Genomic DNA, 16,961 nt, shown 5'->3' with positions numbered 1-16,961 from the left:
TTTGATGATTGGAAAGTAACCGAATATTCTGTCACTTGCGTCTATAGGTGTCTAGGCCGTCGAGTGTGCCAAGTAAAATGGATTACCCGCCTCCACCTGCAGCTCATACTCGTAGTTCCAAGTCCACATCTGCATCGTCGTCGTCCTCGTCATCGTCGTCGTCGTCGAGTCGACACGATAAGCAGCAACAGAGTCAGGGTATGGTGTCGTCACAGCAACAGCATCAGCCATTGCCCAAGGCTGAGCCCAACGTTAGTTTATTTGGCTATTCGGGTTATCAGCCGAGTGGTGGTTTCATTCACGATTTGAAAACTGTCAAAAATCCTTCATCCTCGTCTACTTCATCGACTTCGTCGTCGGTAACAGTTGCATCTCAGCAAAATAAAACACAACAAGACCGAGATCATCATCGAGTTGATATACTGCCTAACCCGCCTCCTTTACTCTCTGATCACAAGAGTTCAGTTATTGTGAAAAATGAAGGAAGTAGCAGTCGTGAGCAGCTTCAGCACCATAAACACAGTCCAGCAGCACCGGCACATTCGCCAAGCCCTAAGATGATGCCCTATCTTAACGTACAATCTGTAACGGTAAGTATTTAAACTTCAAAAATTCGAAAAAGTTTCGAAAGTATAACAACACAAGTTCATGATAATGTCTGGTTATCTTTAAACAGCACAAATCTCCATACGAATGTCGTTCACCGACGCAGAGTCCACATGCAGCCGTTTCTGCACATCATCCTACACATTTGCATCCGTTGCCGAACGACCAACCTAAGCCTGTGCTTAGTAGGCCAACGAGTGCCCATCAGCAAATGAACCGACATTCGCCCCTGCAAGCTCCGTCACCGCAACAGCAGCAATCCGCACCCGAACCTAGATATCTAAGCAGGCCTGAACCGCAGTTAGCTTATCAACCTCACCAAGCGAAAAATCCTTACACGGCGTTTCATCATCCACAACATCAAACGAGTTCGTCACCAAATTCTCATTATGCATCGCCAAACGTTGGTTCTAAACCTAAGGTTTGTTATTTAATTTACAAAATTGAAGTTTTTGAGAAATTAAAATTTTTAATATGTGCTGAAAATTTTCTTGAAAAACTATGCGTACTCCTAGAAAATAAAATATAAATTGGCAATGAATTCACTAAAAACTTGACGATATTTTGTTTACACACAGGTTAGCAGTCCTGCGCCATCACATATCTACGGTAAACCCACGTCAGGGATCATTACCGGAACGCCCGCTCGTAGCGCAAGCGAATCTCCGCACTCAACTGCATCTGCGTCTTCTTCAGCATCATCTCCCTTGTCTCTTACTTCCAAAGCAAGCGTCATTCCTTCAGTATCCTCTGTGTCAGCAACATCGTATCAGCCCCCGCTCTTACACCATCACTCACCGTTTGCCCCGTTGCCTCCACCAGCTCACTCGAGTCGTAGTTCATATGATTCAAGATACAGCTCTACTGCAAAACTGCCTCCGCCTCCACCTCCGCCATCGATTCACGCCACAAGCCACGGGTAAATTGACTTTTTTATTACTTTTTAACTCTTGAATAAACATTTTGGAATCATCTAAATATTTTTCCTTTTTTTCTTTTTTTCTTTAATAGAAATAAATTACTTTCGCCTATGCATTTGATTCCTCGTCATAATAGCAGCATCATCAACATGAACCCAACAGGGTCTCAGCAGTTACAAACAGCAGCGTTACAAAATAACAATTTCCAAACACAACCATTGGATCTCGGCGTAGAGAGATCCAATTCGCCTAAACGCAAAAACTCTACAGTTAAAAATGATGACGAAAGTCAAACGCCTTTGACTTTCAATCAATCTACTCCTCTTGAAATCACAAAGAAACGGCGGCTGATGGAAGAAATTGATGATACGGTAAGATATCTTTGTATAATTGTGTCTTTCATGATATTTAAGTTCACGATTGAAATACGAGCATTTTTTGTTCGTTTTTACAGTCAAGCGTACAAATGAACGTATCTTCGCCAATTCTGTCTCGTGTTGGCGAACCCACACCTTTAATCGCATCAGCAGCCACTACGATTAATACTGCAGTAAATATCAGTCTTCAACAACAGACACCAAATTCCCAAGGTAGCATACCTTCGACTTCGCCATCTCCACGTACGGGAAGTGCTGATGGTTCTGTGAGGCCAGCGTCTGCCGGATCAAACAATTCCAACACAGTTGCTGGGTCTCCTGCGGCATCACCAGCTCCTAGTTTACCAAGTACTCCGGCAACTAACGATAAAGCAAGTAGTCCAGCACCAGCTAGGCCACCCAGTCGAACAAATTATCCTGTACATAAGCTGAAAAAAGCCTGGCTGCAAAGGCACACAGGTGAACCAGAAGTGACTTCGACTGATGTAATTGGTAGTGGAAGCTGCGTGACGCTTCCGTTGAATATTTCAAATAGTAATAACGCCCAGTCAAATGGAAACAGTACAGGTAAGCAATCAATGTAAAATTAAAACTTTTAAAGTTACAATAATACTTTTTTTGTAAGGCAATATGTACACAACCGTTCAATCACTTTTGTCATACCTAAGTAAAAAATGAGTAAACTTCAAAGTATCATATATCAGTCAATAAAGGTCGTATTAAGATTTTAAAAATACCATTCAAAAGGTCTTTACAAGTGCTTTACATATATATAGCTTAGAATAGGATCCAATAATTGATTCCCCAATTGATTTTAACAAATAAAGAATCAAAAAAATCAGTTTTTCTTGCAGTTGCTATTTCACTTCTTACTTTAGTAGAAGGTCTTGTAGAAACATTCTGAGAACCAATCAATTTATAAGTTTTGACAAGACTTTTGAAACCGTTTAACTTGAATTGTTCTACGTGTATTTTTTACGAAGATATGGCCGTTTACTCGACCCCGATAATTTTTGAAATTCTAAAATTTTGATTTTTCCCATCTCGTTTCTCGAGGCCGTGTAAATGTGAATGAAACAAAAATTGAAAAATGAAAGCAATTATTTCTCTACAGTTAAACCACCGTATCTTCGTGAAAAATGCACCTAGAACAATTTAAGTTAAACGGTTTTAAAGGTCTTGTCAAAACCTACCAATTGATGGGCTCAGAATATTTCTACAAGACTTTCTACTGAAGTGAGTTGTGAAATAGCAACTACAAGAAAAACTGATTTTCTCATATCTTTATTTGTTAAAAATCAATCGGTGAATTAATTATTGCATCCTATTATAATTTATATAGCTGTAAAGCGCTTGTAAAGACCTTATGTGAATAGAATTTCTAAAATCCTGATACAACCTTTATTGACTGAGCTATGATACTTTGAAGTTTACTCATTTTTTACTGAGATATGGAAAAAGTGATTGAATGGCAGTATATATGTTTTGAGTAGCATTTTTGTACACAATTTTTTTAATAATAATTAAAATTCTCATGGATTTTGATGAAACTTGTTATTAACGAACTGTTTTCATTTTATGTCTCGTGAATATATAGGGAGAGATTCAACCTCACCTCCAACTACCAGTTTGACTAATACAACAACTAGTTCAGTAACGACTACAGTAACAACAACAACCGTGCCGAGTGCTGTTAACTCGATTCATAATGTTGGTACCATGGCTGTCAATAGCATTACCAAATCAAAAGTTCCCATTAAATCGCGGAAGACTTCGACTCCTGTTAAGGAGTCATCAGTAAATGGACATTCTCAGTCTGTGGCAAGTGCTACCGCAAATTCTGAGAGTCAACAAGAGGATTCGAGTAACAGTGAACCCGAACGGAAAGCGCCGCCAAAACGAAAACCATCCAAGGTATGATGATCTTGTGAGGATATTGACGTAGTTGTACAGAGCTTTCTTAATCGTTTTAAATCCCCTTTTTATAATCAATCGAATTTTTAATTCTTCTATCTTTACTTGGGTTTTAACTTTTTTATTAGGAAATTTCAATTGTTTATGATTGACTTGCGCGCAGGAATGGGGTGTTCGTTGATTAGTTTGATAATGATACAATATATTTACATTTAAAAAAGGTGATGATCTCAAAAAAAGAATAAGTGCATTATTATTATTTACTTACATTATTAATATAAATAATATAATATGTTGCGTTGCGATGGATTAGGAGAGTTTTTTCATTAATTATTGTATAATTCTTTGCATTGCGTGAAGAAAGCTAGTTAATTTTATATAATGTAAATATTATAATAATGCAAACGATACCTGTTTATAGATAAATTAAATTCAATTATTTCCTGTGAATAAAATGAGTTCTGTGCAAACAAGTATTTTAATTTTGTTGAGTTTATTTTTTCATTTTTCACCTTCCTTTCTGCGCGTAGAGTTATTTGCTTGCTTCTTAACTTTGTTTGATTTTTAAAGCTTATGTTTGGTACTCATAGTAAAAGGTGAATAGGCTTATTAACAGGGATTTGTCTAAAACTTAATTCTTTTTAGGTGCTGATAATATTTTCAGATCGTACACTACACTTACTTACAGATCATAGTGTATTGATCGATAGATGCAGTAACGTGAATATCATTATTGATAGCACCAAAAATCAATTTAAGTTTTAGACAAATTCTTTTTATGTAATCATGTTTCTAACAACCCTCAATTAGGTTATTGTAGCCCAGATGTTTGCAACCCATGATGCACTTTGAAAAAAAGTGACTAACTGATGAATTCAAGTTTTCAATTAGCTTTTGTTCAAGAATACGTTAACCTATATTTATTTATAAAATGCTGATCACATAAGTTAAAGTTGAAACAAAAAGTTCAGATACTTTGATTATTTTTTCCTCAAAACTCACATGTGATAATTCAATTTTGTATGACCTTTTTTCTATAACAACGAGGAATAGTGAAAATCTAATTGTGCCTGAAAAGTATCTAAGCAGCGGTTGCATTCGCTACACTTTCTTGTGAATTCCTAAACTTAATGATGATTTTTTTCATGAGTTTTGAGAAGAATTTATTCTTCTAAAAATCCTTAAAAAATACTAGTTCGTAAGTGATTTTGGTTAAATTTTCTATACAATGATTGTATGTAATAATATTTGAACTTTATAAATATTGATGAATACTTATTCAAGATAGAATATGTTTATTCGTATTAGTTGTATTAGTAAATTCTATTAATGGATTTTTTGGTTATGTCTGAATTTTTTGTTTTGATGATGGAGTCTCTGCTTCAATAAATAAAATTAGGGCATTTACATTCTGAAAAGTTGTTAAATAAGTCATAATGCATTAATTTATTTCTGATAGTTGGTTTTTACAATATAGAACAAAAGCTCTGAAAATTTTGAATAAATCTTAAATATTAACTGAAAGTACAGCCAATATAAGAAACTCTGCATTTTACTTACACAAAATTATGGTCTGTTCGTATTTATAATACAGAAAATCAGACTCATAATACATTCATATTTCACTCGGGTGAAAATTATTTCAAAGGATACCGTAATTTGATTGAAATAACTAAACTTAAATATTTACTTTTTTATAGTTAATTGAGAAAAATGATAACGTTTTTAAAATTTTTTTTCCCATTAATATTTTCGATTTTTCATTGAATTTGTGAATGGTATATAAGTGTATCTACAAATGACTCAAATCTTTATGTTATGTAAATTTAGTTTGAAACTTTGCTTTTCAAAAGACACAAACAAGAAATGGAAATGATAAAATAGTGAATTAGTAACAACACAATGTTAGTTATACAATGTAGTTTTACAATGAAATTTTAGAATAATTATTCCTGTGAATGTTTTAATTTTATTTGCTATAAAGTGTAATGAAATTAGAATAGTCTTGTTTGGCTAAACAGTAGGGGTTTTAATGATGACTCATTAACTGCGTAACGGTTATATTACACTATCGCAGTAAAAAATAGTAAGGGAATAGTAAGTAATAAAAGCTATGGTTGTTTACACCAAATCATTTAGAAATTTAACATCAGTTTTTGTATTATATTTTAGTTTAGTTCTGTTTCTATTCTTACTTTGCACCTATACATACATTCTTGTATGCCTTTTTTATGTGGAGAGTTTGCTATAAGAGTGCGAATATTATATTAACTTGATTAAATATGCAGAAAACCTCAAAAAGTGTTTTCTTCAAATTATCCTAGAGATTTTTTCGGAATTTAAAGCGTGCACGTTCAAATACATAGACGCAAACATTAATCAAAACCTAATTACAAGTAATCGTTTTTCGTTCTTTCTTTTTTGTAATTACGAGAAAATGAGTAGAGTTGGATGAGATTATTATCTTCCAACAAGATTGCTTTTTATTATTCGATTATATTCGAATATTCGATTTGAGAAAGACTGAGCTAAAAAAAATTTTATACAAACTGTTCAGAAAATGTATAATCAATGATAGACCCATTTGTTGCATTATAATTTGTCTATAATAGTGGAAGAAGTTATTTATGTAAATCCCCGAAAACTCGATTAAATAACTAATGCAAATAAAAATGCTTAGTAACATGTACATATAATAGCAATCAAAGAAATCTGTGAAAACCTTGATTTGTTCAAACACGAGAAAAATGTAAACTATAAGTAACTAAAAAAATAAACATACATTTGATTTCAAACACGCGCTTCGCAGATTATCTTCAGCGCTCTCTAGTGAGTGTCACTGAAAGTAAAAATTTCGACATGCGCAGTAGGATCTCGGAAAGTATAGCTATTGCCCAGTAACTAATGTTAGCATTGAAGCTTGAGCAGACGCCATTTAGCTGTCTAGTCGCAAGCATCAGTTTGCTAAGAAGTTTTATAAGTGTTAAAAAGTATAAGAATATAAGTATTAGTATACAAAAGTGAAATATTTATTTAAATTTCCTTCTAAATCATCGTTTATTACAATGGATTCATCATATCATTGTTCTATAGAAATACAAATGGATACAGCAATAGTAAGCTTGAATTACTTTTATCTTTTTTTAAAAAAATTTGCAATAAACAATGATCTGCCACAAAATTTTTTTTCTTGACGTAATAGTAAATGACAGTATGAATTTTTAAAAATGTTTTTTCAAACTCTGTCCGAAAAATATATTCAAATTATATTATAAAACTTACACGTGCTGAGCCACGTGGTTGCATTTCTGCATTAAGTTTGGATAAAAACAGACTAAATACTACTTTGTATATAAAAAATAGTATATAAAAAAAACTCCTGGGTGTTTTCTAAATAAATTTATTAATCGTTAGTCATCTGTAAACGTTTCTAGTTATAAATAAATCAATCAGAATTCGAAGTTGAGTGATATCACATAACCTCAAATAGTACATCATTTTACGGATTATATTATATACATACATACATAGGTTATTGTAATGAATTTATACTCTGTTGATAAACTATAAATACAATGAATTTACTGACATTTTTTAATTTATATCAAAAATACAGAATATAGTTTTTTTCATATCATTCTTTGAAAAACAGTAAATATAAGAATCTCTTTATTGTAATGTGGGTTCAAGCGTAATTCAAATGTAGCTATTTTCTAATGAAATTTCTTCTCAAAAAATGCTTTTATCGTCATTTGAAAGGAGGATAGTTATAATTTTACAATCAAACACACAATTATTAGCTTTCAGTATAAAATATTATAACTTTAAAATCAAATCTGTCAAAGCTTAAAAAATGTATTTAATCACTTACACGCTTGCAAAAAAGAAAAAAAATTTGCCGTTAAAAGTCACGATTGACTAATTTATACTTTTCTGAAAGTATAAGTTGTTGGATTTATACTTAAAAAAGACTATTTTATACTTTTATTAAAGGGGGTAAGCCTCTTGGACTTTCTGGGCCTTAAAGTTGAAAAGTTAAAATTGTATACTTTTATACAAGTATAAATTATTCAATTCTGACTTTTAACGGCAAATTTTTGTACTTTTTTGGTAAGCGTGGATTTTGGGTTCTTTGTACATCTTAAGGAAGGCTCCTCTATACAGAAGGACAAATACCGACATACCGATATTATTTTGTACCCATTTTTTTTATTCTCTAGACAACCGTTGAACTTGAAACTTTGTGGGAGTGATTATAAAACTTATAAAAATGGCTGGCTCCAGAGGCACATTTTTATAAGTTTCATAATCACTCCCACGAAATTTCAAGTTCGATGGTTGCCCAGAGAATAAAAAAAATGGGTACAAAATAATTACGTACTTGTTATGTTGTGAGTGTGTATAAGTTTAGGCCAGATCCATAGCTCGGAGCTAAAGTGGTCTCCTTGTTAGTACACTTGTTTTATTCTCAAACGCGTTCCATTTTAAACTTGAATATACACTACAAGAAAGAATCATGTGAAAAAACACATTGGATTAGCAGTATTGGGAAAAGAATTATGTGACACTAGCGCTGTGGAGTCTCAACTATAAATAATCACGTTAAATGTGTCTGTGTGGTAGGTAAAACGAAAAAAAGGATCATCTTCTTGGAAACAACAGACAACCATGCAGGAACAACGCAGACGTAAGAAGCCAACACACGGAAAAGCTGGGGCCACATCAAGCAGTAATCAGGCAGCTTCAGATTCGAGCAACTACAGTGATGGAGGTTCAGTCAGCGATAGCAGTGAACAAAAGCTTACTGCCAGAACAAATAATGATAATGGCAAAACATCTGGAAATGGTTAGTGTTTTTTGTGTAGCATCAAATCAAAACTACAACTACACAATCACATCTAATTCATTGTTGATTTAATTTTAATTGGTGTATTGAAAAAATAAGTTAACTCTATGAAAAACTCGAGGTTTTTGGGGATAGTTTGAGTGATGTCAGAATAGAAAACTGAATTTTTTTCTGTCTGTGAGAGTGTGTAAAATGCAGGAAAAAAATCTCTAGGAAAATTAAGTAATGAATAATTGGTTATTTGTGTGAATCAGGTGTAATGTTTTTTTACTCTAGAAAATTTTCTGTTTTCTTTGATTTCACTAATACTGATATTTTATTCCATACTTATACAATAAAATTGTATAATATGATATCTCAAATTAATAATCCAGTATCTTAAAAGTTTCAACTGTCCGTAGCACTAACATTTATATGTATTTATAGACTTGCTTACTGCTTTAAGAGCCATTTATACATGAGCACAATCCTAATTAAAAAAACTGTACAGAATGATGACAGAATCTTATATTGATTACAATGATGAATCATATGAGCTTTTTAACACTGACTTTAACAAATTTTTTTCAACAAAAATTAATTAATTTAAATAGCAATTTACAATTAAGTGTTAAATTATTGTTTTCAGGTAGTAAAAAAGTCCCTAAAAAACGAGGGAGAAAACCTAGGTCCATTAAAGAACACGAAATCGAAAAAGAGGAAGAAGAAACGGAAGAAGAGTATCAACAATCTCCGAAAAAAAAACGATTAGAAGTGAACAATAAATCTAGCAATGGTGGTGGTGTGATTAACAAAAACTCAAAAAAAAATCAAATGATTAGAATAAGTACCTTGGAGGATAAACCGGCAGATGAAACATTACAGAGAAGTGGACAAAGTTGGGTGCAAGAACAAACATGTCAAAACTATTCATCGAATAGGCTACCAAGATGTCGCGAATGTCGTCTTCTTGGGAATCAACCTCCAAAAGTAAAAGTTTTATGCAAAGTCAGTATGTGCAGTGTATTTTGCAGATTTTACGCTTTTAGAAGATTAATTTACGGAAGGGGGGGTGCTCTCACAGCAGCAGGATTCAATGACCCTTTCATTGATGCTGGTGAAGTAAGTTTTTATTTTCCATCTTTTTTCGCTACTCTAAATGAATTGATAATTTTTTAATGGATTATTTACATTGCAGAATGATACGATATTTTGGCTACCTGGAAAGCTCAGTCATATGATTAAGAGGGGCACATTTACAGAAGAAACTCAAGCAAATTCTAACGCCGAATTGGATATAGCAGATAATGGGAAATTCAATGTTGAATTAGCCTATCAAATCATCAGGCAAGTTGGTGACCAGTTTTGCGACATGGTCATTCAAGAAAAAAATGTAGTGGAAGAACATTTAGCGCACAGTAAGTATATATTTTTAACTCCTCGTTGTAACCAATTAACATTTTATGCAATCGCCAATGATAAATCGTTACGATTATTTAGTTTACATGATGATTTAAATAATGTACTTGACTCATAATGAAAGCAATACATAAACGAGCTTTTTAACACTGAAAAAACTGAAAAATAATCTAATTTTAATTCTGTGACAAACTTTGATTAAAGCTGTTCTTTTTTCCTTTCAGAAACCGGAGTAAATGGAGAACCACCTATTATATGGAAACGAGTTGTCAAAGGAGTACGCGAAATGTGTGACTCTTGCGACACAACACTTTTCAATTACCATTGGACTTGCGGTAAATGTGGCTTCACCGTCTGTATTGATTGCTATGAGGTAAAAATAATTTTATTCTTTTTCAAAAATTATGTAATATTTACTTCAAATGATGAAAACAAAGCAATTGATTTCCATGATGAATATTATTCAACGAGCTTTTTAACACTGATTTATATTCACCAAATAACACATGAACCAAATATTTTTAAATTGAATTTTATTAAAATTTTATCTACTTTTCAGGCTCGCAAAAGCAAAGGCGCTGTATGTTCTGAGACTGCAGTCAAAGGACGTGATAAGTTCTCATGGTTATTGTGTGCAACACGCCAGACTCATGTACCAGAGCAATTGTTGCTTACGCAAGTTATTCCATCCGATTGCCTGGTTCAAATTGATAAACAACTTCATGACTGCCGCAGTGAATGGGGTATTCCTCAAAGTTGCAATTGTGGATATAAGTCCACCAAACCAGTTAATGAAAAACTCAAGAGCCTCATTACAGGTGACCTTGTTAGTTCGATGAATGGAAATTCTCAGCAAAATGTCAAGGTAAATATTTGAATAATAGTGATTCCTTGACAAAGATAAAAAAATAAATTGTATTTTTTTTAAATGATGAAAAATATACAACACATCTGATTTACGAAAATGATCAATCAGCCATGCTAATTCTGAAATTTCTGGCAATTAAATTTCAGTTTCTTAAACCATTATTTTTATATCAACTTTTAATTGAAAATGTTATTTTACAGACTCCGATGGAAATTCCTGGGCACACTAATGGAGAAGATAAAAATTCTCTCAACTGGCTAGCTGATGTTGCTTTGCAAAATCAAGAAAAGGAAGATACTGACTCAGATTCTGATTCCAATGACGATGAGAGTCACTCAACTCTTCGAGAATTGCTGATTCGTTCCCACCAAAATTTATATTCTGATCCCAATTCGCCCGATGGTAATGATGCTCAAGCCAAAAATACACGTGTTAAACGTCGTAAAATATCACACGAAGAAATGATGAATGAGATGTTTGACACTGTCATTGCAGCTAAACTAAAGGTAAATTCGTGTTAAATTATTAAAATTAATATTAAAATCTTATACCTTTAATAATTTTAATGATGAAGCTATATAATATCAAACTGAAAAACAATGATTTTTTTTGAGCTTTTTAACCCTGATATATCAATCAATTAAATTATAAGTTATATACTGTTTTAAATATTTGTCATTTGATTTGGTATTATTATCATTTTCAGAGAGACAAGGAAGCTGGACTTGCAGTAGAAAACCCTTGCGTACTGAAACACTTTGTTCGTCGATATAAATGCCCTGAACGAGGTCGTGAACCATTACCCGTTCGTCTTATGACTTTGACAGAAAGTACTTTACTCTATCCTGAAGTACCACATACATGGCTTTGCAATGGAAAACTTTTGCGACTTTTGGAACCTAACAACACCAATAATTATAGAATTTTCCAAGATCAATGGAAAAGAGGACAACCTGTGATAGTATCCGATGTTCACAAACAACTGGATCAAGATCTTTGGAGTCCAGTAAGTTTTTGTCGAGACTTCGGCGAAGAAAAGAGTGATCTTATTAACTGTATGTCTGGAAGGAATGTGCCAAAGCAATTTTTATGGAAATTTTGGGAAGGTTTTGAACATCTAAGCAAGAGACTGAAAGACAGCCAAGGAAACCCAATGCTTTTGAAATTGAAAGATTGGCCTTCTAAGGGAGATTTCGCTGACATATTGCCCAGTCGATTTATCGATCTTATGAAAGGCATACCACTTTCTGAGTATACACATCGATATGGTAGATTGAACCTTACCAGCATGTTACCTGAAACTTTTACTCGGCCAGACTTAGGCCCTAAAATGTATACTGCTTACGGATCGGCCAAGTATGCTGATAAATCAACAACAAACCTCCATCTTGATATATCAGATGCTGTCAATGTCATGGTTTATGTTGGAGTCACCCAGGACTGTGATAAAGACGAACAAATTGCCGAAGTTTTAAATGCAATAGATGAAGCTGGCTGTGACTTTCTTACGAGAGAGCGCGTTCGTGAGAAAAACGAAATTCCCGGTGCATTATGGCACATCTACTCATCAAGAGATGCAGATAAAATTCGTGACATGCTTAATCGAGTAGCTTTAGAGAATGGAGTTAAATTGTCCCCTGATCATGATCCAATTCACGATCAAAGTTTTTATCTTGATGGTCCACTTCGAGAAAGACTTTATCGTGATTATAACGTTGAAGGATATGCGATTGTCCAATGCCTTGGAGATGCTGTATTTATACCAGCTGGGGCACCTCATCAAGTGAGAAATCTCCACAATTGTATCAAAGTAGCAGAAGATTTTGTTTCGCCTGAAAATATTCTTCACTGCTTTAGATTGACACAAGAATTCCGTGCGCTCAGTGACAAACATTCGAACCATGAAGATAAATTACAGATAAAAAATATAATTTACCACGCTATCAAAGAATCACTAACAGTACTCGAAATGTCTAAGAAACAAAATTTAGAAGAGTTAAAAATCGAACCGACTTTTGGAAATGACGATCTTACCAGCGACGAGGTAAAAGTCAAAACAGAAGAGACGAAAAGCACTCAGTAATTCGTCACCACCAGTTACACGAATGCATTGTTCGGAGTGACAACCAACGAAAATTTAAGTTGGAAAATTATATGTGATAAATATATTTAAACTGTGCGATTGCAGTGAAATAAGTTTACCGATTCAGAATTCGATAATCACGCGATTTGTAAAATATAATAATATATATAATACGATTATAAATATATAAATACATTTATAAATATGTAAGCGAAAAATATTGTGCCTGTATTCAGTACACACAAATGAACTGTAACGATTCTATTGTCTATATGAAATTTTAACGCGACGAAATAAAGTAGCAGAATGACGTTTTCGTTTTTAGAATTTTTGCTATGATGCGCGCTGGCTTAGATAGATTGTATATTAGAAAAAAGTACCACAAGATAGGAAACTTGGTTTTTATATGATGTTCACGGGAGAGAGATCTGATTGATTGGTGGTAATCATCTTGTATATTTCATTTTTAAGGCAAAGAACCGTGCAATTGATAAGAATGAACTGTGTTTTAAAAATGAATTTAATTTGCGAGTGTATGTTTGTTTCGTGTCTGAATGGTTGCTATAGCAAATTGGTGTTCAATTTTTATATTTCTTCGAATTTGTATCAAATTTAACGATACAATGTATTTTCTGAAAAAATGATCGATTATTTCCATAAAAAAACACTGCCTCATATTTGAAGTCAAATTTCTCTCCCATTTCTTGATTTTTAGTGTTTTATACACCCTATGGAGTAGAAATTTTTTATTGAAAGTTCAATTTCATTGAAATCGGAATTTTATCATCTTATCTAAATAATTGATTTATTTAACCTAGTGTTCATATCTGTTTAAATGTAATGAAACTATTGTTTCATACATTACCATCATTATATTAATCATATAAAATTGAAAATGTATATTTTAACCCTCTGCAGGGTTTTCAAAAAAAAATTGGATCTAGCAATTTCTCTGATCTCACTATACACGTTCGTCTTGCATAAATATTTATATAAAAAAAAAAACAACGACTTGTGAATGTTTATGGGAAATAACTAAATATATAAAACATTGTATAGCACATCTAATTACATATTTCTGTAATCATGATAAGGAAAATTAAACTCTTCGTTATGTACACAAAAAATATATCTTTAAAACAAAGAACTAAAATATAAAAGATGATATATCTGCTAACAAGGTGTTTGTACCGTGACCTTTAAGTTGATAATATCCTGCGATAAAAATGATGAGAAAGGCGTTGTGTAAAAAACTGTGTAGAAAGTTTATCGTATAAGTACACGGATAGATGAATTTAAATAAACATTTATAAATAAGACGTACTTTGTGTATTATGAATTTTTGTGCTCACCGAAAAAATTACAAAATGAGATAAAAATATTAATTATTCGCCGTCATAATTCGTTATGACAAAGATATATCTCTAAACTTGTATATATCAATCATTATAAATATTATAAATATATACATATACATATGTATATGTATATGTACTAAGTAGACTATTAAGTCACATCTATACATATTATAAATACGGAAAGGAACGGAAGTTGTAGAGTAATTTATTATCAGTAAGAGCAATTTCAAGAGAAATAGTAAAAAATCGCTCCAACAACTGCATACAAGAATGAAACTTACATTATAAATTAACTTCGTCATCAAATTCATTGTATGTGTCATCGGTCATTCATCCTCGTTACTATTTTATTTTATTTTTTATTGATCTTATTAATAAAGAGCTCTGTTATTCATGGATGTTATTATTATTTAATAAAAATAATTTAAATCAATCACACGGTTTTTATTACTATCACAAATTAAAAAAAAAACTATAAATAATTAAATTTTGCTCATCAGATGCTAGCGACGATAAATTTTTTCATGACTACTTCAGCACGAAAAGAAAAGTGAGTGTATGAAATATGTTAGAAGTTCAAATACATGTAAATTGTGTGCATTCAACTATATTGTAAAATTACTGAAGAAAATAGGCAAATTTGTGTTTTTTTGAGAAGGCTAATGCATGAGTACATCTATAACAATACACACTTTGCTTAAAATGATTCTGCCTTGTAATTTTTTCTCTTTGAAAAAGTCAACATTGAAACATTGAATTGTTACTGCCTTGAAGGGATATTCGACTGAAATTTTTTGTCTAGAATGTGGATTTTTTAGCCAATTTATTTAACTATAAATTAATAAATGCTGCACCTGAATAAGAAAAAAAAATTACGGGACTGTCAAAAACAACGTATTTGAAAACTTCAAAAAGTAATTTATAGTGTTAAATCATTTTACTTGACTATAATAATAGAGCTTCTGTGCCCATCCGAAAAACGATAAAAGTTTATGTTATGTACGATGTGAATAAATATGAGCACGAATATAACTACAGGCTGATGCAAATATAATTTTTGTACCGTTTAAATGTGTAAGAACATATGTTCATACAAGCCAAGATGAGAAAATGTTTATACTACAATGAGAAAAAAAGATGTTGCTTTTTGTTTAGTTCTTGTTTCCCATTTACCAATCTCAAATCTGTAGTTTATAAGTTGTAAATAAATATTCCATTTACTTATTTAAAAAGACAAAGAATTTTATCATTTCCTTTAACCTTGTGTATCATGAAGGAAGATTGCACAAAGTTTACACACCATCCAGTACATAGAGATTCATTCGTAACCAACCGATAATAATTATAGTTCACGCTATGTCATCTTATTTTCTTTTAGTCTTAATTAACGAATTTTTTTCAAAAAACAAAGTTTAATTGTGCAGTTGTTAGAATTTAAAGATTACAAGTGTAAGCTGAAATGAATATACACTCTTTAAGGTAATTTTATTTCACATACTTATCCGTTGAAGTACACTTCGAAATGCATATAGTTTCATAGTTTTTTCTTTCAAGGTTATCTTTTCAACACTTTTTAGTATAAAAAAAATTATATAATAAACTAATTAAAAAAATAAATCGTCTCAACTACCTTACATCAATCAGTTCCAATTTGGGTGTGTTGTGCATGATAAAACGGTAGGGACGTAGAATGTTAGACGTACACTTAGAATAAATTCGAAATTTCACGTACTGCAAAGTTAGCTATAATAAATTACTGAATAATAGGTGAATGCGCCATATTTCAGAGAGTTAAGAAAAAATGCTTCTTTACTCATTTACAGAGCTCGTGCACGGCGTTTGAAAATTTTTCTAAAAATACCTTTTGATAAAAAAAAAAGTAACCTTTCGAATGAGTACATACACTTGGCCAAAAAAATGCTGGTGATATTTTGAAAATATAATTAAAGACAAAAAAATACGAATCATCCATTTTTCGACCACCTCACTGAGATGTCAAAGACCGTGAGCTTGGAACTCGGTTAAAATTTTATTATTGACATCTGAAAGCATAATAAATAAACATACGTGTCTAGATTGTGCACGAGTAACCTATTGTCTATTTTCAAATTGAATAAAAAACTTTTAAATGAAAATTATTAAGGATTAATGAAGGTGGTCGAAAACTGGATGGATCATTGTACCGAATAGCCCAATTTTCGACCAGGTCCGAATTATAAATTGAACAATGAAAAAGATACAATAATTTTCAAGGGTACTGAGAATTGTCTCTGAAACAATAACATTTATAGAATCGAAAAAATATTTTATTACGTCAAAATTTCGCATATATTTCTATTTATTTGAATAATATCTTAAGGTGTCCGAAAATTGGATGGTGGCCAGTAATAGGCACATTCACTCTCTAAGCAATCGAATGAGCATTGTTATAGTGACAATTAAATGAATGATAATATTTGATTATTTTGAGACAAAAAATAGATTTTTTTAATGTTAGATTATTATTTTCGAGCGTGACTATTACTTCTCAAATTTTTAGACCATAAATTTTAATTAATATATTTTCAAAATAAAGCCAGCTGTTTTTAAAA

At 32.0% G+C, this 16,961-nt stretch overlaps 1 protein-coding gene and 4 non-coding genes across 6 annotated transcripts in view; all 5 read left to right on the top strand.

The window, feature by feature from the left end:
* The window catches only part of LOC106660582 (probable JmjC domain-containing histone demethylation protein 2C), a 132,019-nt gene extending 118,002 nt beyond the window's left edge, over positions 1 to 14,017 (top strand). For both annotated transcript variants that reach the window (XM_023460357.1, XM_023460356.1), the window contains exons 11-23: positions 48 to 590; positions 677 to 1,027; positions 1,185 to 1,525; positions 1,618 to 1,897; positions 1,981 to 2,470; positions 3,501 to 3,817; positions 8,441 to 8,663; positions 9,292 to 9,764; positions 9,841 to 10,060; positions 10,286 to 10,434; positions 10,621 to 10,926; positions 11,130 to 11,435; positions 11,636 to 14,017. In XM_023460357.1, coding sequence (XP_023316125.1) covers positions 48 to 590; positions 677 to 1,027; positions 1,185 to 1,525; positions 1,618 to 1,897; positions 1,981 to 2,470; positions 3,501 to 3,817; positions 8,441 to 8,663; positions 9,292 to 9,764; positions 9,841 to 10,060; positions 10,286 to 10,434; positions 10,621 to 10,926; positions 11,130 to 11,435; positions 11,636 to 13,012 — 5,376 coding nt within the window. In that variant the 3' untranslated portion in view covers positions 13,013 to 14,017. The remainder of the gene's footprint in view (positions 1 to 47; positions 591 to 676; positions 1,028 to 1,184; positions 1,526 to 1,617; positions 1,898 to 1,980; positions 2,471 to 3,500; positions 3,818 to 8,440; positions 8,664 to 9,291; positions 9,765 to 9,840; positions 10,061 to 10,285; positions 10,435 to 10,620; positions 10,927 to 11,129; positions 11,436 to 11,635) is intronic.
* On the top strand, positions 9,150 to 9,218 carry LOC111693987. Its single transcript, XR_002763540.1, has one exon. It is a non-coding gene; the product is annotated as a small nucleolar RNA SNORD36 (small nucleolar RNA).
* LOC111693988 lies at positions 10,142 to 10,219 on the top strand. The gene has a single exon (XR_002763541.1). It is a non-coding gene; the product is annotated as a small nucleolar RNA SNORD36 (small nucleolar RNA).
* LOC111693989 lies at positions 10,479 to 10,551 on the top strand. The gene has a single exon (XR_002763542.1). It is a non-coding gene; the product is annotated as a small nucleolar RNA SNORD36 (small nucleolar RNA).
* On the top strand, positions 11,490 to 11,563 carry LOC111693990. The gene has a single exon (XR_002763543.1). It is a non-coding gene; the product is annotated as a small nucleolar RNA SNORD36 (small nucleolar RNA).
* Positions 14,018 to 16,961: the final 2,944 nt, after the last annotated feature.

This window comes from Trichogramma pretiosum, unplaced genomic scaffold (assembly GCF_000599845.2).
Source record: "Trichogramma pretiosum strain Unisexual culture from Peru unplaced genomic scaffold, Tpre_2.0 scaffold59, whole genome shotgun sequence".
Lineage (NCBI taxonomy): Eukaryota > Metazoa > Arthropoda > Insecta > Hymenoptera > Trichogrammatidae > Trichogramma > Trichogramma pretiosum.
The sequence above is the reverse complement of the archived record's forward strand: the minus strand, read 5'-3'. Positions and strand labels throughout refer to the sequence as shown.